This window comes from Pleurodeles waltl, chromosome 5 (genome assembly GCF_031143425.1).
Source record: "Pleurodeles waltl isolate 20211129_DDA chromosome 5, aPleWal1.hap1.20221129, whole genome shotgun sequence".
Lineage (NCBI taxonomy): Eukaryota > Metazoa > Chordata > Amphibia > Caudata > Salamandridae > Pleurodeles > Pleurodeles waltl.
This window is the reverse complement of record NC_090444.1, coordinates 381,089,712-381,109,298: the sequence shown is the minus strand read 5'-3', so window position 1 is coordinate 381,109,298 and position 19,587 is coordinate 381,089,712. Positions and strand designations below refer to the sequence as shown.

At 43.6% G+C, this 19,587-nt stretch overlaps 1 protein-coding gene across 4 annotated transcripts in view; it reads left to right on the top strand.

Annotated features, from left to right (window-relative positions):
* The window catches only part of ANKEF1 (ankyrin repeat and EF-hand domain containing 1), a 280,096-nt gene that overhangs the window by 97,403 nt on the left and 163,106 nt on the right, over window positions 1-19,587 (top strand). For all 4 annotated transcript variants that reach the window (XM_069234128.1, XM_069234126.1, XM_069234127.1 and 1 more), the window contains one exon: window positions 9,841-9,990. In XM_069234128.1, coding sequence (XP_069090229.1) covers window positions 9,841-9,990 — 150 coding nt within the window. The remainder of the gene's footprint in view (window positions 1-9,840; window positions 9,991-19,587) is intronic.

The following is a 19,587-nucleotide window of genomic DNA, read 5'->3' as shown; positions in this document are numbered from 1 at the left end:
AGTATTGCTTTTCTGTCTGGGTAATTGGATATAACTGGATATTCATGTGCCCTTGCGCTGCATTTGGTTTCAGAATTAGCAAGGGACCTCTGTGCACCCTTTCTATTGAAAACAATAACAACAGACCTTTTGGCTATTGCTTTTGCAGGATCAATTCCTCAACAAAGAGTTCAACACTATGGGTCCTATTCTCTTTGGTGGTCTTCAGTAATACACTTGTTGTTACATCTGGCTGGATTGTCAGAATCTTCCACCTCCACCCCAAGCTCTTGTGTGATATACTGATGTCTTGAGAGCCTCTGGAAATGTGTTTACTTCTGCCTTAGTTTTGTTAGAGAGCTTTTCCACCACACCTACTCTTTCTAAAATTTTATGGACATCCGTGTGTAACTGATTCAGATCTGTACTGACAGTGTCAGTCTTGTGCCCCAGGGCCTCCAGAGAGCCTGAGACTGCTGCCAGTACATCACTTAATGTAGGTTTATAGGCAGACTCTAAGTCCTGTTTATTTGGTGGATCACTTCATAATACTTCTTCGTTGGGAGCACACAGAAAGTTGTTTCTCTAGTTTGTTTTCTGCTTTCAAGTCTCCTGTTATTATTATATAATTTCTTTGAGCTTGAGGTAGTTATCAAGTTTTCTCAGCATTTCAGGATATATTATGTGACTGTCAGTGCTCTCACCTTAATTTCAGACCTGCATACCCTTGAAGGGGAATATGGTTTTGGGTGACAGGAGGGAGGAAGCATTTTATCACCTACCAGGACACCCGGAGCTCTGGCTCTGCATTTGCTGCAAGATCTGCTCCCATGCTCCCACAGTCGGTTAGTATTTTCTATCCTATGTCAAGTTTATCCCCTCAGTCGTGGCTGTACTTAGTTCCTCTGCCAGCAGAACCCTCCAGGGCTTAAATGCTAGTCCTCAGATGACGAGTCACAGAGGAATCAAGATCACTATTGTCCTTTCGGATTATACTTAGCAATCAGATATCCTCAAATCTATTTTGTCAGATCCAACAGAGTACTGAACTTCCTCTTTCAGTCATGAATATTGTCTTGCCTGGTTATTATTTTCTCCTCCTCCTTTAAGATACTTATTGTGTATCTCTACAATACTGCGTTTTCTCTGGATCTGTACTTCATTTAAGGCCTCTGTCTGACCAGAACCTGTTTCTGCTCCTTTCTGGAGTTATTTTTATAAATTTCTTCAGCAAAGACCTTGTGATGTCCTTGACCAACCATGCCTCACTCTCATGGGTGGCTCCTCAATTAGGGCGGAGTAGCGTCACCCCCCCCCCCGCCAGCAGCAACAGCTGCAAAACATTTAAAAGAAAAGGTAAATAAACGTAGTTTATTATCCTTTTCTTTTAAAAGACCGGGGCCACGGGGGGACGAGCAGTGAGAGGGAGTGCACAGCACTCCCTCTCAGAGCGCATATATGTTTGGCCAGCTGTCTTGGGCCAGCCAAACATACATGCGCAGTGTGCTCTCTCCAGCATGGCAACACAGTTGCCGGGCTTAAGAGAGCCTGCACAGGCTCCCAGTCTGCCTGGGAGAACCCTGGCAGGGCTCTCCAAGCCAATTCTGGTACTGCTTTGAGCAGCGTCAGGATTGGCTGCAGGGCAGGCTGGGAGCCTGTGCCTGCAGCGAGACGGAGGAGAGGAACAGCGCGGCGAGGAGCACGGTAAGGTTTTTTTTAAATGTATTTTATTTTATTGTTTATTTCAGCCCCCTTACGCTGCCCTGCCCCTTCCATGCCCAGGGAGCCGGTCCTGCTCACTTTACTCAGGGATTATTTACAGCCAAACCACACTTTCCATGTCAGGTGGCACTCACTATCTGCCCTCCGTCGCTCCAGGTTTGTTTGCAAAACATTGGAGCTGCGATACACCAGTATACCCAGAGGCCTCTGTGGGAAGAAGATAAATCTGTATCAGCACGGTGCAATACTTCATACCCTCTCTTCCACAAAGATCTATTTCTAGCATCTTCTAGATTCTAAACACAGAGTGTCTGGCTTCTAGCTTCTTTCAGCATGTCAGCTCAGTACGCAGGTAGATAAACACCTCAGGATGTGATCACGCATCCACTGTGTGTTAAACATCACCAGATGCCAGGTTTGCTTTGTAGTGTCTGGTTTGTGTTTGTCCAACAAGATGAACACAGATTTGTACAATTTTCATCACAACCAGGATCTTTCCTGGTCTTTGGTCACCTTGCTTGTGGGCACACCATGCCCCCACCTGTAACTCTAAAATTTAATTGAGATTGCAGTGCGCCTCAGAGCTCCTTTCCTTGCCAAATTATTTCGATGTATGCAGTATTCCTCTGTCGTGGGTCCTGAAGCAGTTCAACTCTAAGTTTATGGTGAATGTAGATGATGACTGAGAAATTGGATTGTTGGTTGACTAGTTTGTGAGCCCTTGTCAAGTAGCAGTCACAGTTCTTGTCAGGGTGAGGCTCAAGCGAACCCTAAATTAACCTGTGCTTAACCCTGTGGTAGATTGACACACAATAGTGAGGCTTAACTTATACACAACGTGTAAAGTGTTTGTGCAATACCTGAAACACTAATAAAGTGAAAAACATCACATAAATAGATTCCCACACCAAGTGAGAAAAATAGAACCTTCCTTAATAAATACAAGACTAAAACAACACAAATCTAACCAGTATAACCGCAGATATGCAATTTTAAAGATTTTAGTGGAAAAAGCTCCAAAAAGCACAAAGCGCCAGCTGTGGATATCTGGTTGCACCGGGCTGCGACAAAGTCACATGTTCAGGCTGACCCAGATGGAATGCCAGCCGGCTACATTGACCCAGCTAGCCCAGCTGAACTAAGTACTTTAAATCTTGGTTTGTGGAGCATTGCAAGGGATGCAAGGGCCTGAGCCCAGGATGCATCATGCAGTAGCGGTTTCGAAGACGTTGCAGGTTGTGGCAGTAATGTGGGTCTTCACGACGTGTCCAATCCACACAGCAGCGGAGATCTGTCGGTTCTGCTCTGGGTTGCCCTGCACAGCAGAGGCCATGCATCGGTTTCTCTGGATTCACAGAGGCTGCAAAGCACCTTAAGCCCACTTCCAAGAATCAAGAACTGGAGTTGCACCACTTGGCAGGGTAGACTCACACATTGCAGATTCGAGGTGCAGGAGCAAGGTTGTTGGAAGCCTGTTTTGTCCCTGAAGCTTCTGATCAGGAGGCCAGCCAACTAGCCCTTGGAGTCCCTCTAGGTGCTAGGTTCAAGAGATGCAGGTTCAATTCTTCTCATCTAGGCCAGAGGACAGCAGGCCAGTACAGCAGGGCAGCAGTTCCTTCAGAGCAGAAGTCCAGCATGGTGGCAGTCCTTTCAGCAGCACAGCGGTCCTTCTTCCTGGCAGAGTATCCACAGGCCCAAAAGTGTACTGAAGTGGTGGTGTCTAAGGTCCAGAATATATACCCAGTTGTGCCGTTGAAGTGGAGAGAAGCTTCTAAGACATGTCTTTGAAGTACACAGGTGCCCTGCCTTCCTGGCCCAGGCTCCAGATTAACTACAGTGGATATGCAGCCCTTTGTGTGAAAACAGGACACAGCCCTTTCAAGTGTAAGTGGGGCTAAGCCCATTTCCTCCCTCCCGTCCTTTCAGTGATGGCCCATCCAGTGACACCTAAGCTCCCTTTTGTGTGTGGCTGTCTAGGAGGAAGGAGGAATACACAAAGCCCAACTGTCACCTACACCCAGTGATGTGACCCAGAGAAAGGCTTCAGGCACCAAATGGCTAAGGCAAAAAAATGCTAACTTTCCAAAAGTGGTATTTTCAGAATTATAATTTAAAATCCAACTTCACCATAAGCTAGGATTTTAAATTGTGATTCCAGAGACACCAAACATGAAAGTGTTACGTACTGCTCTGGACTTCTCACTTCTGGATACCGGGTTGGCGAATACACCAAGTCTTCTACAGGTTCTGGATACTCCCAGATAAGGGCGAAACCTTCTAGTAGCCACAGTGCCGCTTGACAGGCTACGCCAAAGCAAACCGTACACTCCAGAAGGTGTCCCAGAGGGAAAAAAAAACCAACACTGGGGAAAAAACCTCAAACAGGAACTCCTGAAGAAAAACAAGAAAAAACAGGACTAAACAACAGGAAAAAAAAATAGGCAAAAATCTCCCAAGGCAAAAGCAGGAACAAAGAACAGGCAAAAATCTCCCAAGGCAAAAAGCAGGAACAAAGAACAGGAGCGAACAGCACAACCAGAAGGAAGTGTTTGCAACGCAAGGTGGAACAAGATTGACTGACTTATATACTGAGAAAAGGGAAGTGACATCACAGGAAAAGGAAAGAACACCATCTTGAATTGGGAAGAGCCCATAGACCAGTATAGGAAAAAGAAAGTAGTATAAAAGAAAAACAGAGCATGCTGGGACAAAAACACGAAGAAGACAAGATGGACACAACATGGACAGAGACAGGTAAAAAAAACAGACAAACCCACCAACAACAAAAAAGAAGAAAAAAGGGCTACAGGTAATTGTAGCGTGACCGGGAGCGAAATACATGCTTCCCAGAATGTGTAGTCAAAAAACGCGGGGAACGGCGCTCCGAGTATCGGTAGCGCATTCCATATCCGCGAGGACAGAAAGAGATGCTGCGTCTGAGCGCGGCAATACAGAAAGGGTCACCCATTCCTATTTGAAAATAACATTTATAAAATGTAATAAGGCAATTCCAGTGCTATCCTGTGGAAGAGGTAGGCCGTGCAGTAGTGAAAAGCGGATTTAAAGGTTTTTCTACTAGAACAAGTAAAACTTAAAAGTACATATTCAACATTTTAAATACATTGCGCTCTGCTCTCTAGGCTGTCCAGGGGTGTCTTAAATGTATTAAAAAGGAAGGTTTGGGCATGACAAAAGGTTTACTTTGCCAGGTTGAAATGGCAGTTTAAAACTGCACACACATGCCGCAATTTCAGGCCTGAGGCATGTTTCAAGTGTTACTTAATTGGGTGACACAATCAGTGCTGCTGGCCTACTAGTCACATAAAGTGTAAATGCCCTGGGTACAGGCATTGCCCCTTTACTGGGGCTTTACAAGTAAATTAAACATGCCAATTGGATATAAGCCAATTCAACATGTTTTCAGGGGAGAGCGCAAGCACCTTAGCACTGGTTAGCAGTATTAAAGTGTGCAGGGTTTTCAGGCTGGAAAAAACTAAGGGCCAGATGTAGGAAGCACTTTGCGAGTCGCAAACGGCAAAATTTGCCGTTTGCGACTCGCAAATGCGTGATTCCTATGCAGAAATGCATTTTGCGAGTCGGAACCGACTCGCAAAATGCATTTCCGAATCGCAAATAGGAAGGGGTGTTCCCTTCCTATTTGCGATTCGCAATGGTATGCAATTCCATTTGCGACCGCGTATGCGGTCGCAAATGGAGTCGCAGTTACCATCCACTTGAAGTGGATGGTAACCCATTCGCAAACGGGAAGGGGTCCCCATGGGACCCTTTCCCCTTTTTGAATGGACCCCATATTATTTTTTCAGGGCAGGGAGTGGTCCAAGGGACCACTCCCTGCCCTGAAAATTCCGAAACTAAAGGTTTTGGAATTTTTTGAAATGCAGCTCGTTTTCCTGTGAGGAAAACGGGCTGCACTTAAAAAAAAAAAAAAAAAAAAACTTTATTTAAAAGGCAGGTCGCTAACATGGAGACCTGCTGACGTCAGCAGGCCTCCATGTTAGCGAGTGCCTATACTCGCAATGGGGTCGCAAACTGCGACCCACCTCATAAATATTTATGAGGTGGGTCTTTGCGACCCCATTGCGAGTTGCAGAAGGTGTCTGAGACACCTTTCTGCATGTCAAATTGCGACTTGCAATTTGCGAGTCGCACAGACTCTCAAAATTGCAAGTCGCAATTAGATTTTTTCCTACATCTGGCCCTTAGCCAGCAAAAACAGGAGGTCTGAAGGCAGAAAGGTAGGGGGAAACCACACCAAGCATGACAGACCTAACAGTGACTTGTAGCTGAAAACAAAAACAAAACCATGGGCATTTTTAATACGAGAAGCTCTCGCTGACTTCCAAAAGGAACCATGGGAAAGATGAACAAAAGCAAACTATTGCTTATTTGTGAAAAAAGGATATCATCTTTACTACAGCTCAACTCTTGCATTCCTTTGACCACATAAATTCCATCTTTAGCTGCCCCTCAATTAAATCATTTTGAAAGCCTTGAGTGCTTTTTTAGAAAAGCTCTCCATAAGCAACTAATCAAATTACTTAGTCAAGTCTTCCAATCACCACATCACTTCACTATCATTAAGTTTCTCCATCATGGCTTGGGTGTTCTCCATTCTAGAACAGACTGTGCCAACTCTTCTTGTAGTGGTCACTTTCGGTTATCCTCATCCTAATTGCAATACATTCAGAATAAATCTTTAGACTTATTTTCAAAAGTATATATATCTCAGGCCACTCTGAACATTTGGCTATCTATCTCTGCCTGTTTAAACTTCAAGACTCTTTTGTTCCCCCACAATGCTCTGCAAGATCAGGGTTATAACTAGCGTCAGCCTACATCAGGAGATCCTCCCCATGGAAGAGATCTTGATGCAGATATTCTGGTTAACTCTCAGAGTCAAGATTCTTCAGTCATTCAGAGGGCGCAGTCCTTGTCCCCACTTGCTTCTTTTGTGGCTCTGGAAAAGACATGCCTTATTTTTCCTCCTATATCATGCTTGTTTTGCGTCACTTTTTCATGTCATACTACTTTGAACCTTCCTTCTCTTTCTTTCCTTGTTCCTTCTCCATTCTTTTCTAACCAGCACATCTTTAATTTGCACAGCCAGCACATGCTTTGCTATTCGCCTTCTAAAGAGCGCTATTGTTTGCATGAGCTATCTACAAGTACCCACGCCCACATGTCTATAGCTGAGCTATGTGTGTGCCACATTTTCTGAAGATTAGATACAAATTATTACGACATTAGTATGTCTGTTTAAAACATGCAAACTGATTTTGCAACCTGTAACCACGGGTGAAAATGTACGTATTATCTGAACTGGGTTCTAGTGTAGGTCAGTGGGTTCCATCCATACTAGACTTTTAGAACATCCATATAGAGAAATGTACATAAAAGTAATCTAATTGGAAGCCATTTAATTTGCGTTCATCCCTCAAAAAATGTTAATTGGATCTGTCACTCTTTTGCCCTCATTGACATTCCAGATCTATAAAATTTATTGAAACATTGCTGTAGTGATTTCCTCCCTCTTGCTGAGGCCACAAAGCTTTTTCTATGCTACTTGTGATCATTTCATCCCACTTCGTTTGCTTGCAGCCACTCATGTAAGATCTGTATACATGCTGCTGCTCCAAGTCTGGAGCACACTCTTTAGCTGGAAGCACCACTCTGAAACTCATCAGTAATGAATGCCACTCTAATCAACACCCTTCTCCCACCATGCAGTACAGGAGTAGTGGGACCCTAAGCCCCCTCCTTAGTCTTGTTTAATCGACTGTGGATAAACATACACTTGCTTGTGTCTGCGTGTACACAGCTCATAAATTAACTTTGGGGAGAGGGAACTCACAATCTCCCAAAGCTTTTAGTGTTTCCCAAACTATGGGTTGTCGGGAGCCAATTTGTGGTGGATTGTGAAAGTCCAAGCAATAAATAAAGATGCCTTTAAATTCTGGATTCATCTTGGCACATTTTCTGAGCATCAAAGACAGAGGTGAAGTATCATGCAATATCTTTTGACAAATTGCTGTTTATTTTTTTAATATTGAGATTGGTGTTTACAAACGCTCATTTCGCAGTCAGAGAAAGAAAGGTAAGTGAATTATGTGACTGTCTTGCTGGGCTACCCAGAGTATGAAAGGAAAGGCTGTAGGGCATCATTTCTTGGAACACACCGCAACATGTGTATACCTGCGTGTGCACTGCATGCATCCAGCAGTTGGGAAAACAAAAATGAACCACTTTTATGTAATTATGAAGTGTGATGGAAACAATGATGTTAATAGGATCAAAACAAATAAAGACACTATACTTGGTGATGGACAAATGATGAATATTCACTGGAACCCGATTTCCACACATTGTCATGTGTGTGCAGTATATGTCCATTAAAGCTAGGTGGGTCCCGAACGTTTGTAGTTCTAAAAAGTGGGTGTGGTTCTAAAAGGTGTGGAAAGCACTAGTCTATATGATATACAGGGAGTGCAGAATTATTAGGCAAATTAGTATTTTGACCACATCATCCTCTTTATGCATGTTGTCTTACTCCAAGCTGTATAGGCTCGAAAGCCTACTACCAATTAAGCATATTAGGTGATGTGCATCTCTGTAATGAGAAGGGGTGTGGTCTAATGACATCAACACCCTATATCAGGTGTGCATAATTATTAGGCAACTTCCTTTCCTTTGGCAAAATGGGTCAAAAGAAGGACTTGACAGGCTCAGAAAAGTCAAAAATAGTGAGATATCTTGCAGAGGGATGCAGCACTCTTAAAATTGCAAAGCTTCTGAAGCGTGATCATCGAACAATCAAGCGTTTCATTCAAAATAGTCAACAGTGTCGCAAGAAGCGTGTGGAAAAACTAAGGCGCAAAATAACTGCCCATGAACTGAGAAAAGTCAAGCGTGCAGCTGCCACAATGCCACTTGCCACCAGTTTGGCCATATTTCAGAGCTGCAACATCACTGGAGTGCCCAAAAGCACAAGGTGTGCAATACTCAGAGACATGGCCAAGGTAAGAAAGGCTGAAAGACGACCACCACTGAACAAGACACACAAGCTGAAACGTCAAGACTGGGCCAAGAAATATCTCAAGACTGATTTTTCTAAGGTTTTATGGACTGATGAAATGAGAGTGAGTCTTGATGGGCCAGATGGATGGGCCCGTGGCTGGATTGGTAAAGGGCAGAGAGCTCCAGTCCGACTCAGATGCCAGCAAGGTGGAGGTGGAGTACTGGTTTGGGCTGGTATCATCAAAGATGAGCTTGTGGGGCCTTTTCGGGTTGAGGATGGAGTCAAGCTCAACTCCCAGTCCTACTGCCAGTTCCTGGAAGACACCTTCTTCAAGCAGTGGTACAGGAAGAAGTCTGCATCCTTCAAGAAAAACATGGTTTTCATGCAGGACAATGCTCCATCACACGCGTCCAAGTACTCCACAGCGTGGCTGGCAAGAAAGGGTATAAAAGAAGGAAATCTAATGACATGGCCTCCTTGTTCACCTGATCTGAACCCCATTGAGAACCTGTGGTCCATCATCAAATGTGAGATTTACAAGGAGGGAAAACAGTACACCTCTCTGAACAGTGTCTGGGAGGCTGTGGTTGCTGCTGCACGCAATGTTGATGGTGAACAGATCAAAACACTGACAGAATCCATGGATGGCAGGCTTTTGAGTGTCCTTTCAAAGAAAGGTGGCTATATTGGTCACTGATTTGTTTTTGTTTTGTTTTTGAATGTCAGAAATGTATATTTGTGAATGTTGAGATGTTATATTGGTTTCACTGGTAATAATAAATAATTGAAATGGGTATATATTTTTTTTTGTTAAGTTGCCTAATAATTATGCACAGTAATAGTCACCTGCACACACAGATATCCCCCTAACATAGCTAAAACTAAAAACAAACTACAAACTACTTCCAAAAATATTCAGCTTTGATATTAATGAGTTTTTTGGGTTCATTGAGAACATGGTTGTTGTTCAATAATAAAATTAATCCTCAAAAATACTACTTGCCTAATAATTCTGCACTCCCTGTATATCTGTACATGCATTGCATTTATCTGATTTTCAAAAGAGGAAACTGAGACATGACTGCCATTTGTTTCTGTTTCAGGCGACAGGACGCACTCCTCTCATGGAAGCTTCAAGAGAGGGAGCAGTGGAGGTTGTCAGGGCTCTTCTTCGAAAAGGAGCCAATGTTAATACTTTCGACAACGAAAGATATAATTGTGTTCATTTTGCTGCCAAAGGAGGATTTTTTGAGGTATTCCAATTTGCTACGTTATTTAATATGCATTTCTGCTTTTCCAGCTCTGCACATATTACGGAGTTATTGCTGAGTCTCTATATGCAGTACTTAATTATTTCAAGCCCACAGAAGGTATCTGGTTGGAAGGACAGAAAGCTGGGAGTAGAGAACCAAAAATGGGGGCAGGAGGGCAATAGGGAGAGAGCCCAGATATATGGAGCCGAGAGTGTAAGAAATGACAGTGAGGGTGGGTGCTAGAGAATTATAAAGAAAGAAGTCATGGTAACTTGGGGTGGGAAGTGGAGTGTTTGGAGAAAGAGAGGTAGAGAAAAATAGTTGGTCTTTCTACCCTTGCAGGGGACTAAGGGATTGAGGTATAAAAAGCATTTTGTGGGTGTATTGCATTTGATTCGCAAAATCACAGAGCTTGCAACTGCCGAGCCCAAATTCACAAAGTACAAAGATATTTTGTAAGTCAGAACTGTGTGTAATAAGATGGGTTGTCACAGCGATCTCTTCCGGCGTAAAAAAAAATAAGCATTACACTGAGGTGCATGGTTCATTAAACAAAAAACGAAGAGAACAGAATCCAATGGGGATAAATTAAAACCTGTGCTACTTTGTTCCACATTGAAATAGTCATTTATCATGGGATATCTGAGTGTATCAGGACTGGATCAGTGGCAGAATATCGGAACCAAAAATCTTGTGTGGACAGAATATTGTGTCAAAAATATTGAGAGACAAAAATATTGATAAGGTAAGTGTAAATAGGTAAATATAGATTTAATATTCTTAACTCCACAACTACGTACCTTATAGATATATATATATATATATATATATATATATATATATATATATATATAGTCAAGTTACATATATGTGGCATTTTATATAGTAGAACTTTGCTTACCTATAGAATCTGACCTTCACAATATTTTCCCCCTCGATATTCTTGACACAATATTTAGTGCCAAAATATTTTTCGTTCCGATATGCTACCTAAACACCTCAAGATTGCCAATGCCAACAGTTCAACATTACTTATTCAAAGTGCCAAACAGAAAGATACTTTTACATGTTCCTTTGGACGTCTGTGTCCCTTGGCAATACACATAGACTAAATCATACATATACCCAACATACGACATAAATAGCAAACATATTGTTATTTGGTTGTTTCCTGTCCACCAGGTTTAAAACGTGTAGGTGTTCATCTTATAATTTAGTTCAAAATCCAAATGGAGGGAGATCGCAGCGAGACAAACAAAGAGCCCTCTGTTTACATCCTGCTCCTTGCAGACTCAATTAGTTAGGCCACAGTCAGTTTTGAACAGGTACAATAAGGGAGTTGTTTGATATCAGTGACTGGAAAGGAGTATATGGAATAAATAAATAATGTTAGTACTGAAGACCATGCTTCATAAAACGTCCTTTGATTGCTGAAAAAGACATTTAAATGAGCACTGGATGCATGATCCCTCTTTAAATAGTAAATTACGCTTACCTCTGCACACTGGTTATGTTGCAATCCACTTATACCATTGGCAGGAAGACCAAAGTACACACCTTAAAAGTACACAGGCTGCCAGAGTCGGTGCATGATGATCAACAAGCAATTCGGGAAGCGCTTGTTGAGGCGACACAATGTGTGGAAACAGGTGATCAAACAGAATTTTCTTGTACATTCAGAGTTAAACCTTGGTCAGTAGTAACACCCAGAGATTACACCTTTTGCTAAATGCCACTCACTGTGATTCGCAGTGTGGTGAGGACATAATAAGTGCGTACCCCATGGTCCTTCCAATTTGCAATGGCATGAAAAAGTTAATCAATACTGACCCATCAAAGTAGGTGGTGTAAATTTTGAAAATGGAAACTGTCTGTGACAGACATCTTCCTCTTGGTGAATGAAAGCTAAGGGCATCAGATGGAGGTAAAATCCTGTCCCACAAAAAGAATACAAACATTGGCAACGCTAATAGGTTTCAGCAGTGAAACTTATTGGCTGTGCAATGATTTTAAGATTATAGCTGCCGGCACATGCTCATCTGATGATGGACAGCTTTCCAAAACGACCCACTGCGTTTTTACCGCCGATTCAAGTGGTGCGTTGTTGATGCGCAGAAGCACGAGGACATCTCCACAAAGACGCACTAGTAACAATAACATTGCCAAAGGCACACAAGGTTGCTGGAGACGTTTACCCCGTGGCCCATCACGTACCCTTAGTGTACAATTATAAACGGGGCGTATAAAACATGCTAGGTTACGCTTACTGACATACTCGTAGAAAATACTCCGGTTGGGTAGGCCACAATGCTCATTCTACAGAAACTAAACCGCAAAGGAAGCACTTACAATTATAATCGTAGCAGGTGCCGCAGTTGAAGCTCAGCTTCTGGAGGTGAACTGATGATGTACTGGAGCGTAATCTGTATCTGACTGTGACGCGCGGGTTCTATCTTCCTCTCCTGGAGACACAGAGTAGAAGGTTCTCCCTTCATAAAGCACCTATAAGCTCCGCCCGCTGAGCCACGCCCCGTCCACCCTCGAAGTAGGTAAAGGAATTCCCGCTTCTTACCAAGATGATGGACAGCTTTCCAAAACGACCCCACTGCGTTTTTACCGCCGATTCAAGTGGTGCGTTGTTGATGCGCAGAAGCACGAGGACATCTCCACAAAGACGCACTAGTAACAATAATATTGCCAAAGGCACACAAGGTTGCTGGAGACGTTTACCCCGTGGCCCATCACGTACCTCTAGTGTACAATATAAACACAAAATCGTTTTTGTAGTAGGTTCTCCCTTTATAAAGCACCTGTAAGCTCCGCCCGCTGAGCCACCCCCCGTCCACCCTCGAAGTAGGTAAAGAAATTCCCGCATTTTTACCAGGATGATGGACAGCTTTCCAAAACGACCCCAATGCGTTTACCGCCGATTCCGGTGATGCGTTGTTGATGCTCAGAAGCACGAGGACATCTCCACAAAGACGCACTAGTAACAATCATATTGCCAAAGGAACACAAGGTTGCTGGAGACGTTTTACCCCGTGGCCCATCACGTACCCTTAGTGTACAATATAAACGGGGCGTATAAAACATGCTAGGTTACGCCTACTGACATACTCGTTGAAAATACTCCGGTTGGGTAGGCCACGATGCTCATTTTTACAGAAACTAAACCTCAAAGGAAGCACTTACAAATATAAACGTAGCAGGTGCCGCAGTTGAAGCTCAGCTTCTGGAAAGGACAAGCCACCCTAACTCTTGGGCCTGGCAAAGATAAAGCAAGGCTGTGCGCTCAGAGATCCCATAGCAGAAAAAGATCTAGAATCCTTCCTGGAGGTGAACTGATGATGTACTGGAGCGTAATCTGTATCTGACTGTGACGCGCGGGTTCTATCTTCCTCTGCTGGAGACACAGAGTAGAAGGTTTCGCCCTTTATAAAGCACCTGTAAGATCCGCCCGCTGAGCCACGCCCGTCCACCCTCGAAGTAGGTAAAGGAATTCCCGCCTTTTACCAGGATGATGGACAGCTTTCCAAAACGACCCCACTGCGTTTACCGCCGATCCCGGTGGTGCGTTGTTGATGCTCAGAAGCACGAGGACATATCCACAAAGACGCACTAGTAACAATCACATCGCCAAAGGCACACAAGGTTGCTGGAGACGTTTACCCCGTGGCCCATCACGTACCCCTAGTGTACAATATAAACAGGGCGTATAAAACATGATAGGTAACGATTACTGACATACTCGTAGAAAATACTCCGGTTGGGTAGACCACGATGCTCATTTTACAGAAACTAAACCGCAAAGGAAGCACTTACAATTATAATCGTAGCAGGTGCCGCAGTTGAAGCTCAGCTTCTGGAGGTGAACTGATGATGTACTGGAGCATAATCTGTATATGATTGTGACGCGCGGTTTCTATCTTCCTCTCCTGGAGACACAGAGTAGAAGGTTCTCCCTTCATAAAACACCTGTAAGCTCCGCCCGCTTAGCCACGCCCCGTCCACCCTCGAAGTAGGTAAAGGAATTCCCGCCTCTTACCAGGATGATGGACAGCTTTCCAAAACGACCCCACTACGTTTACCGCCGATTCACGTGGTGCGTTGTTGATGCGCAGAAGCACGAGGACATCTCCACAAAGACGCACTAGTAACAATAACATTGCCAAAGGCACACAAGGTTGCTGGAGACGTTTACCCCGTGGCCCATCACGTACCCCTAATGTACAATATAAAAGTAGCAAATGCCGCAGTTGAAGCTCAGCTCCTGGAAAGGACAAGCCACCCTAACGCTTGGGCTTGGCAAAGATAAAGCAAGGCTGTGCGCTCAGAGATCCCATAGCAGAAAAAGATCTAGAATCCTTCCTAGAGGTGAACTGATGATGTACTGGAGCGTAATCAGTATCTGACTGACGCGCAGGTTCTATCTTCCTCTCCTAGAGACACAGAGTAGAAGGTTCTCCCCTCATAAAGCACCTGTAAGCTCCGCCCGCTGAGCCACGCCCCGTCCACCCTCGAAGTAGGTAAAGGAATTCCCGCCTTTTACCAGGATGATGGACAGCTTTCCAAAACGACCCCACTGCGTTTTACCGCCGTTTCAAGTGGTGCGTTGTTGATGCGCAGAAGCACGAGGACATCTCCACAAAGACGCGCTAGTAACAATAACATTGCCAAAGGCACACAAGGTTGCTGGAGACGTTTACCCCGTGGCCCATCACGTACCCCTAGTGTACAATATAAACACAAAATCGTTTTTGTAGTAGGTTCTCCCTTTGTAAAGCACCTGTAAGCTCCGCCCGCTGAGCCACGCCCCGTCCACCCTCGAAGTAGGTAACGGAACTCCCGCCTTTTACCAGGATGATGGACAGCTTTCCAAAACGACCCCAATGCGTTTACCGCCGATTCCGGTGGTGCGTTGTTGATGCTCAGAAGCACGAGGACATCTCCACAAAGACGCACTAGTAACAATCATATTGCCAAAGGAACACAAGGTTGCTGGAGACGTTTACCCCGTGGCCCATCACGTACCCTTAGTGTACAATATAAACGGGGCGTATAAAACATGCTAGGTTACGCTTACTGACATAATCGTAGAAATACTCCGGTTGGGTAGGCCACGATGCTCATTTTTACAGAAACTAAACCTCAAAAGAAGCACTTACAAATATAATCGTAGCAGGTGCCGCAGTTGAAGCTCAGCTTCTGGAAAGGACAAGCCACCCTAACTCTTGGGCTTAGCAAAGATAAAGCAAGGCTGTGCGCTCAGAGATCCCATAGCAGGAAAAGATCTAGAATCCATCCTGGAGGTGAACTGATGATGTACTAGAGCGTAATCTGTAGCTGACTGTGACGCGCGGGTTCTATCTTCCTCTGCTGGAGACACAGAGTAGAAGGTTCTCCCTTTATAAAGCACCTGTAAACTCCGCCCGCTGAGCCACGCCCCGCCCACCCTCGAAGTAGGTAAAGGAACTCCCGCCTTTTTACCACGATGATGGGCAGCTTTCCAAACGACCCCACTGCGTTTGCCGCCGATTCCGGTGGTGCGTTGTTGATGCTCAGAAGCACGAGGACATATCCACAAAGACGCACTAGTAACAATCACATTGCCAAAGACACACAAGGTTGCTGGAGACGTTTTTACCCCGTGGCCCATCACGTACTCTTACTGTACAATATAAACGGGGCGTATAAAACATGCTAGGTAACGCTTACTGACATACTCGTAGAAAATACTCCGGTTGGGTAGGCCACGATGCTCATTTTACAGAAACTAAACCAATAACAATAAAATACACACACACTCTTTTAAACCTGTCTGACTAAGTATTTTTTACCCATGATTCTAATTATGTATTGTTATGTGCATATGTGTGTTTATTCATGTGTGTGTGTGTGTATAAATATATATATATATATGTGTATGTATGTGTATATGTTGTTTCTGTGCCTGGCATGTTTGTGGATCATTGCATGGCTCCTGATATCTATGAATTTCTGCTCTCTTTTTATCAAACTTATCTACCCATCACTCTTATGTCATGTCTCTATCAAACTATCCTCCATTCTCACTCGGACTCATCCCAAATCCCTTCGACCACTTTCATCTCCTAAATACCTCTGCCTAAGCTCTTCCCCTCCACCTCCACATCTAACTCACCAAACCTCACTCTACCTCTGTGACCTCCCACACAACCCTACTAAATTCTCCTGCATTCATCTCACCCTACTTCTATGCTCTCCCTAACCCTTCCACATCCTCTTTCCCCTCCGCTCCCCTATTATTCATCTCAAGCCTTTGGATTGAGTAAATGAAGGATAAACTCCCAATTAACACTTCTGGATTTCTTTCCTCCTCCACCCCTCCATTACTCCAGTCAATCTAACTAACAAACTCTCATGTCTGCAACTCAAATTAACTCATAATAATACTAAAACTGTACTCCTTATTAAATTATACTAATCCATCACTAATTCTTGTTGGGTACCGGAGTAGCGTGCTACTCATCGAAAAGCGCTTCGACGCCTCGTCAGGGGTAGTAAGCGCTATATAAATACGATTACAATACAATACAATACAATCTGTAGCGGACATTTTTAATAGGTTTGTAAAAACAGTACATTCAGACATGGCTGCAATGCTCGCACACATGTTAAAGAAAGCCATCTTTGAATGCATTTGTATTGTTTGGACGTGCCCAGAGAAAGAGTGCCAGGGAGGATGTGCATGCATCCATGGTTGCCATGTTTGCAATAAGTTTGTTCAAATATTAAAAATCAATTTCTTTGCTCCCACCGCATATGTGCATGAAGGGTAAGCAGTAGACAACCTGTAGATTGGGGAGGGGAGCAACATGCAGAGCGAGGGAGCAGAGGCAAAGTCAAGGGGAAAACAGCACATGGCGGAGACAGCAAGCAACACAAAGAAAAAGCAATATCAACAGAGGCAAGCCATCAGAATCAGAACACTATGAAATTTAAATGCTCCTAGGTGGGAACAAATGCAAGAATAGGAAGGCAAGCCATTTAATCAAGAGGAGACTATTGCAAGGAGTTGACCCAAAGCCCACTCTGTGTCTACTGGAAACAGCAGGACTGGCTACAGACAGCTAAATGCTGTCTGTAACCAAGATCCTAAAAAGGCATTTTTTGCGAATGCATAGATGAAGGTCAGCTCACAAGTCATAATTGCTGCATTCACAGACATTTAGTAGGAGTCACACATACTGACTCTTGCCTCCTCAATATGAATAAGGCAGGTTCTGTAATCCGACTGAATGGGCATTTTGTGCAGACCTTGTGGTACATTTGTCGTAGTGCACAATGAAGGTGGGGTCAGAAAGTAGTCAGACTGCAAAAAGATACTGACTGCTTTGTGACCCTCCTTTTATTCATTAGGCCCTTAGATATTACACAATCTGAGTATGGGGGTTTGAGTTGAAATCATATCAGTACATTGGGCTTCATATGATTCAGAATGACTTTTAAACATATGTATTCATTTTTACTGCTTGAAGAAATTACCCTGTGCATACATATGTATAAATGCACACACAAAAATGTATTTCTTTGTCTTAGGTATATTTGTATATGATTTTAGCAGTATAATGGCTTGGCAAAGAGGAAGCCACGCCTACAACCATTCCCTCAGCAGTACATGAAGTTGTAGAGGTGAGAGAGAACACACAGTGCCTTGGAATTCAGGTTTTACCTCTGGAAAGCACAACAAATCCCTTCAGTAAACCTTTTCCTTGTGAGTTCCCAGGGCAAAGTACTAATGTGTCCCAGTGGATCACAGACAATAGTTAGCAGTGAGGCTCAGGTCAAGAGGATCAGAAGGGGAAAGTTTGTTTGACCATAGAATGGAAACCAGAGCATAGGACCACCTCCACACAACTGAGTAGGATAAGTTGTACCTGACTCACCACCCCCCGTTTGTTGCCTATCAATTTTGGGTTTGTGAACAAAGGATATGACAAAGCCCAAGATGTAGATGAGATACTCCAGGCACAGGAAGCGAGCAGACAAGCTAGCTGCTTATCCTTCAGGTAAATGCACCTAGAAGGAGGGTGTATTGGGTTAGCTGAGCTCATTGAAAATTACATTTACACACAAGCCTGGCCACCAAATTCCCAGTCTTCATGAACTAAGAGCTCAACAACACACATGCCGCCTATTGCTCCTGCCTCTGAACCAGATTTGATAGTAGAATCTTCTTCCTAGCTGTGTACAATATTTCCTGGTGTCGTTAATCTTCATAAATGAAAGATTGTATGTTTTTAGATCTCCCAGACCTGGGTTTGTCCCTTCCCCTCCTTTAGGCTCATATACAAAGATAGATGTGCATTCAGCTTAAAGAGGGCAGAATTCAAAAGTGAAAGGCCAACAACTCCTTCCAATCTAATGTTTGTCCCAAACGCAGTACAAACACAGTTAGTTACCTTAGTCCATTGTGATGACATCTTAAAGATTTTACAAGGGAGATAAATGCCTCATAGCGCTGCTGCATTTAGTACTGTTGCCCATGAATCTCCACTCAATGTCCTTTCGTCCAGCACGGGAATTGAAGGTCAAATGCTGAAATGTTATGCTTCCTTCCTCTCATCTGGATTCCAATTTGTAAAAATAGGTTGTTTCTGACCTCTGATCCATACCATTCAGCTGCTGTGTACCCCACAGCTTTATCCTTTCAACCACCCTTCTCAATAATTACAAGGCCTCTGTGGGAACTTTGATATATATAATATTGTCATGCGTTAATAGGTTGTTGATACCTACAAATCCCATGTTTCTCACTCAAGTTCAAACAGTCTGGGCTATGGGCTTTTTAGAGACTTTCATATATTGTACTGCCTCTTTTGCCTTTCTCAGGGGATTTATCCACGTGAAATGCATGAGTTATCTCTGTTTTTTGTCCGTCCCCCACCCTCCACAGAAGGGGATCAGAGGTCAAATTATTATTTTCTTTCCCTAGGATCTTGTTTCTGCGATTCTTTTTAAAGGTCTGTCAGTGTCTTGTCACAGCCACAGCTCTACATATGTAGTCATTAAAATACTTGTCCAAACACTCATTTCAGTCCACAGGGGGCTGAGACCCACATACTTTATGCAAGATCCAGCTCTAAGTTCTATCTTGATGGAGTGGTGAAGCGCTCTAGATTCAGACACCTGCAGCTTGAGGTTGTGGTACGAACCCCTGTATTTCATCACCACCCCGTTACACGCATTCGACCCAGATCAACAGCGCTCGCTCAACACATTCGTGTCAATTCTGGATGCTACAGACATAAAAAGAAAGTATGTGAAGCAGGGGAGGAGTGTTAGCGCGTCTGACCTTAATAAGTAAACTTACAAGGGGATGCGAATATGTCGATGGACCTTTTGACTCGCAATTAAGATGTTCCCACCATAACTCTAGTATATGCAGATCAATAATCAAAAATCAATCAATAGCCCCAATAATCAGTGATAATCAATAGCATTAGTTATCAATAAAGTCAGTAATTGTCACACACCATGACCTTTCAGTCGTGAATAACTACACCTTTAGTAAAAGTTAGATTATGTATTTCCCTATATTAACAATGCTAAGGTTGC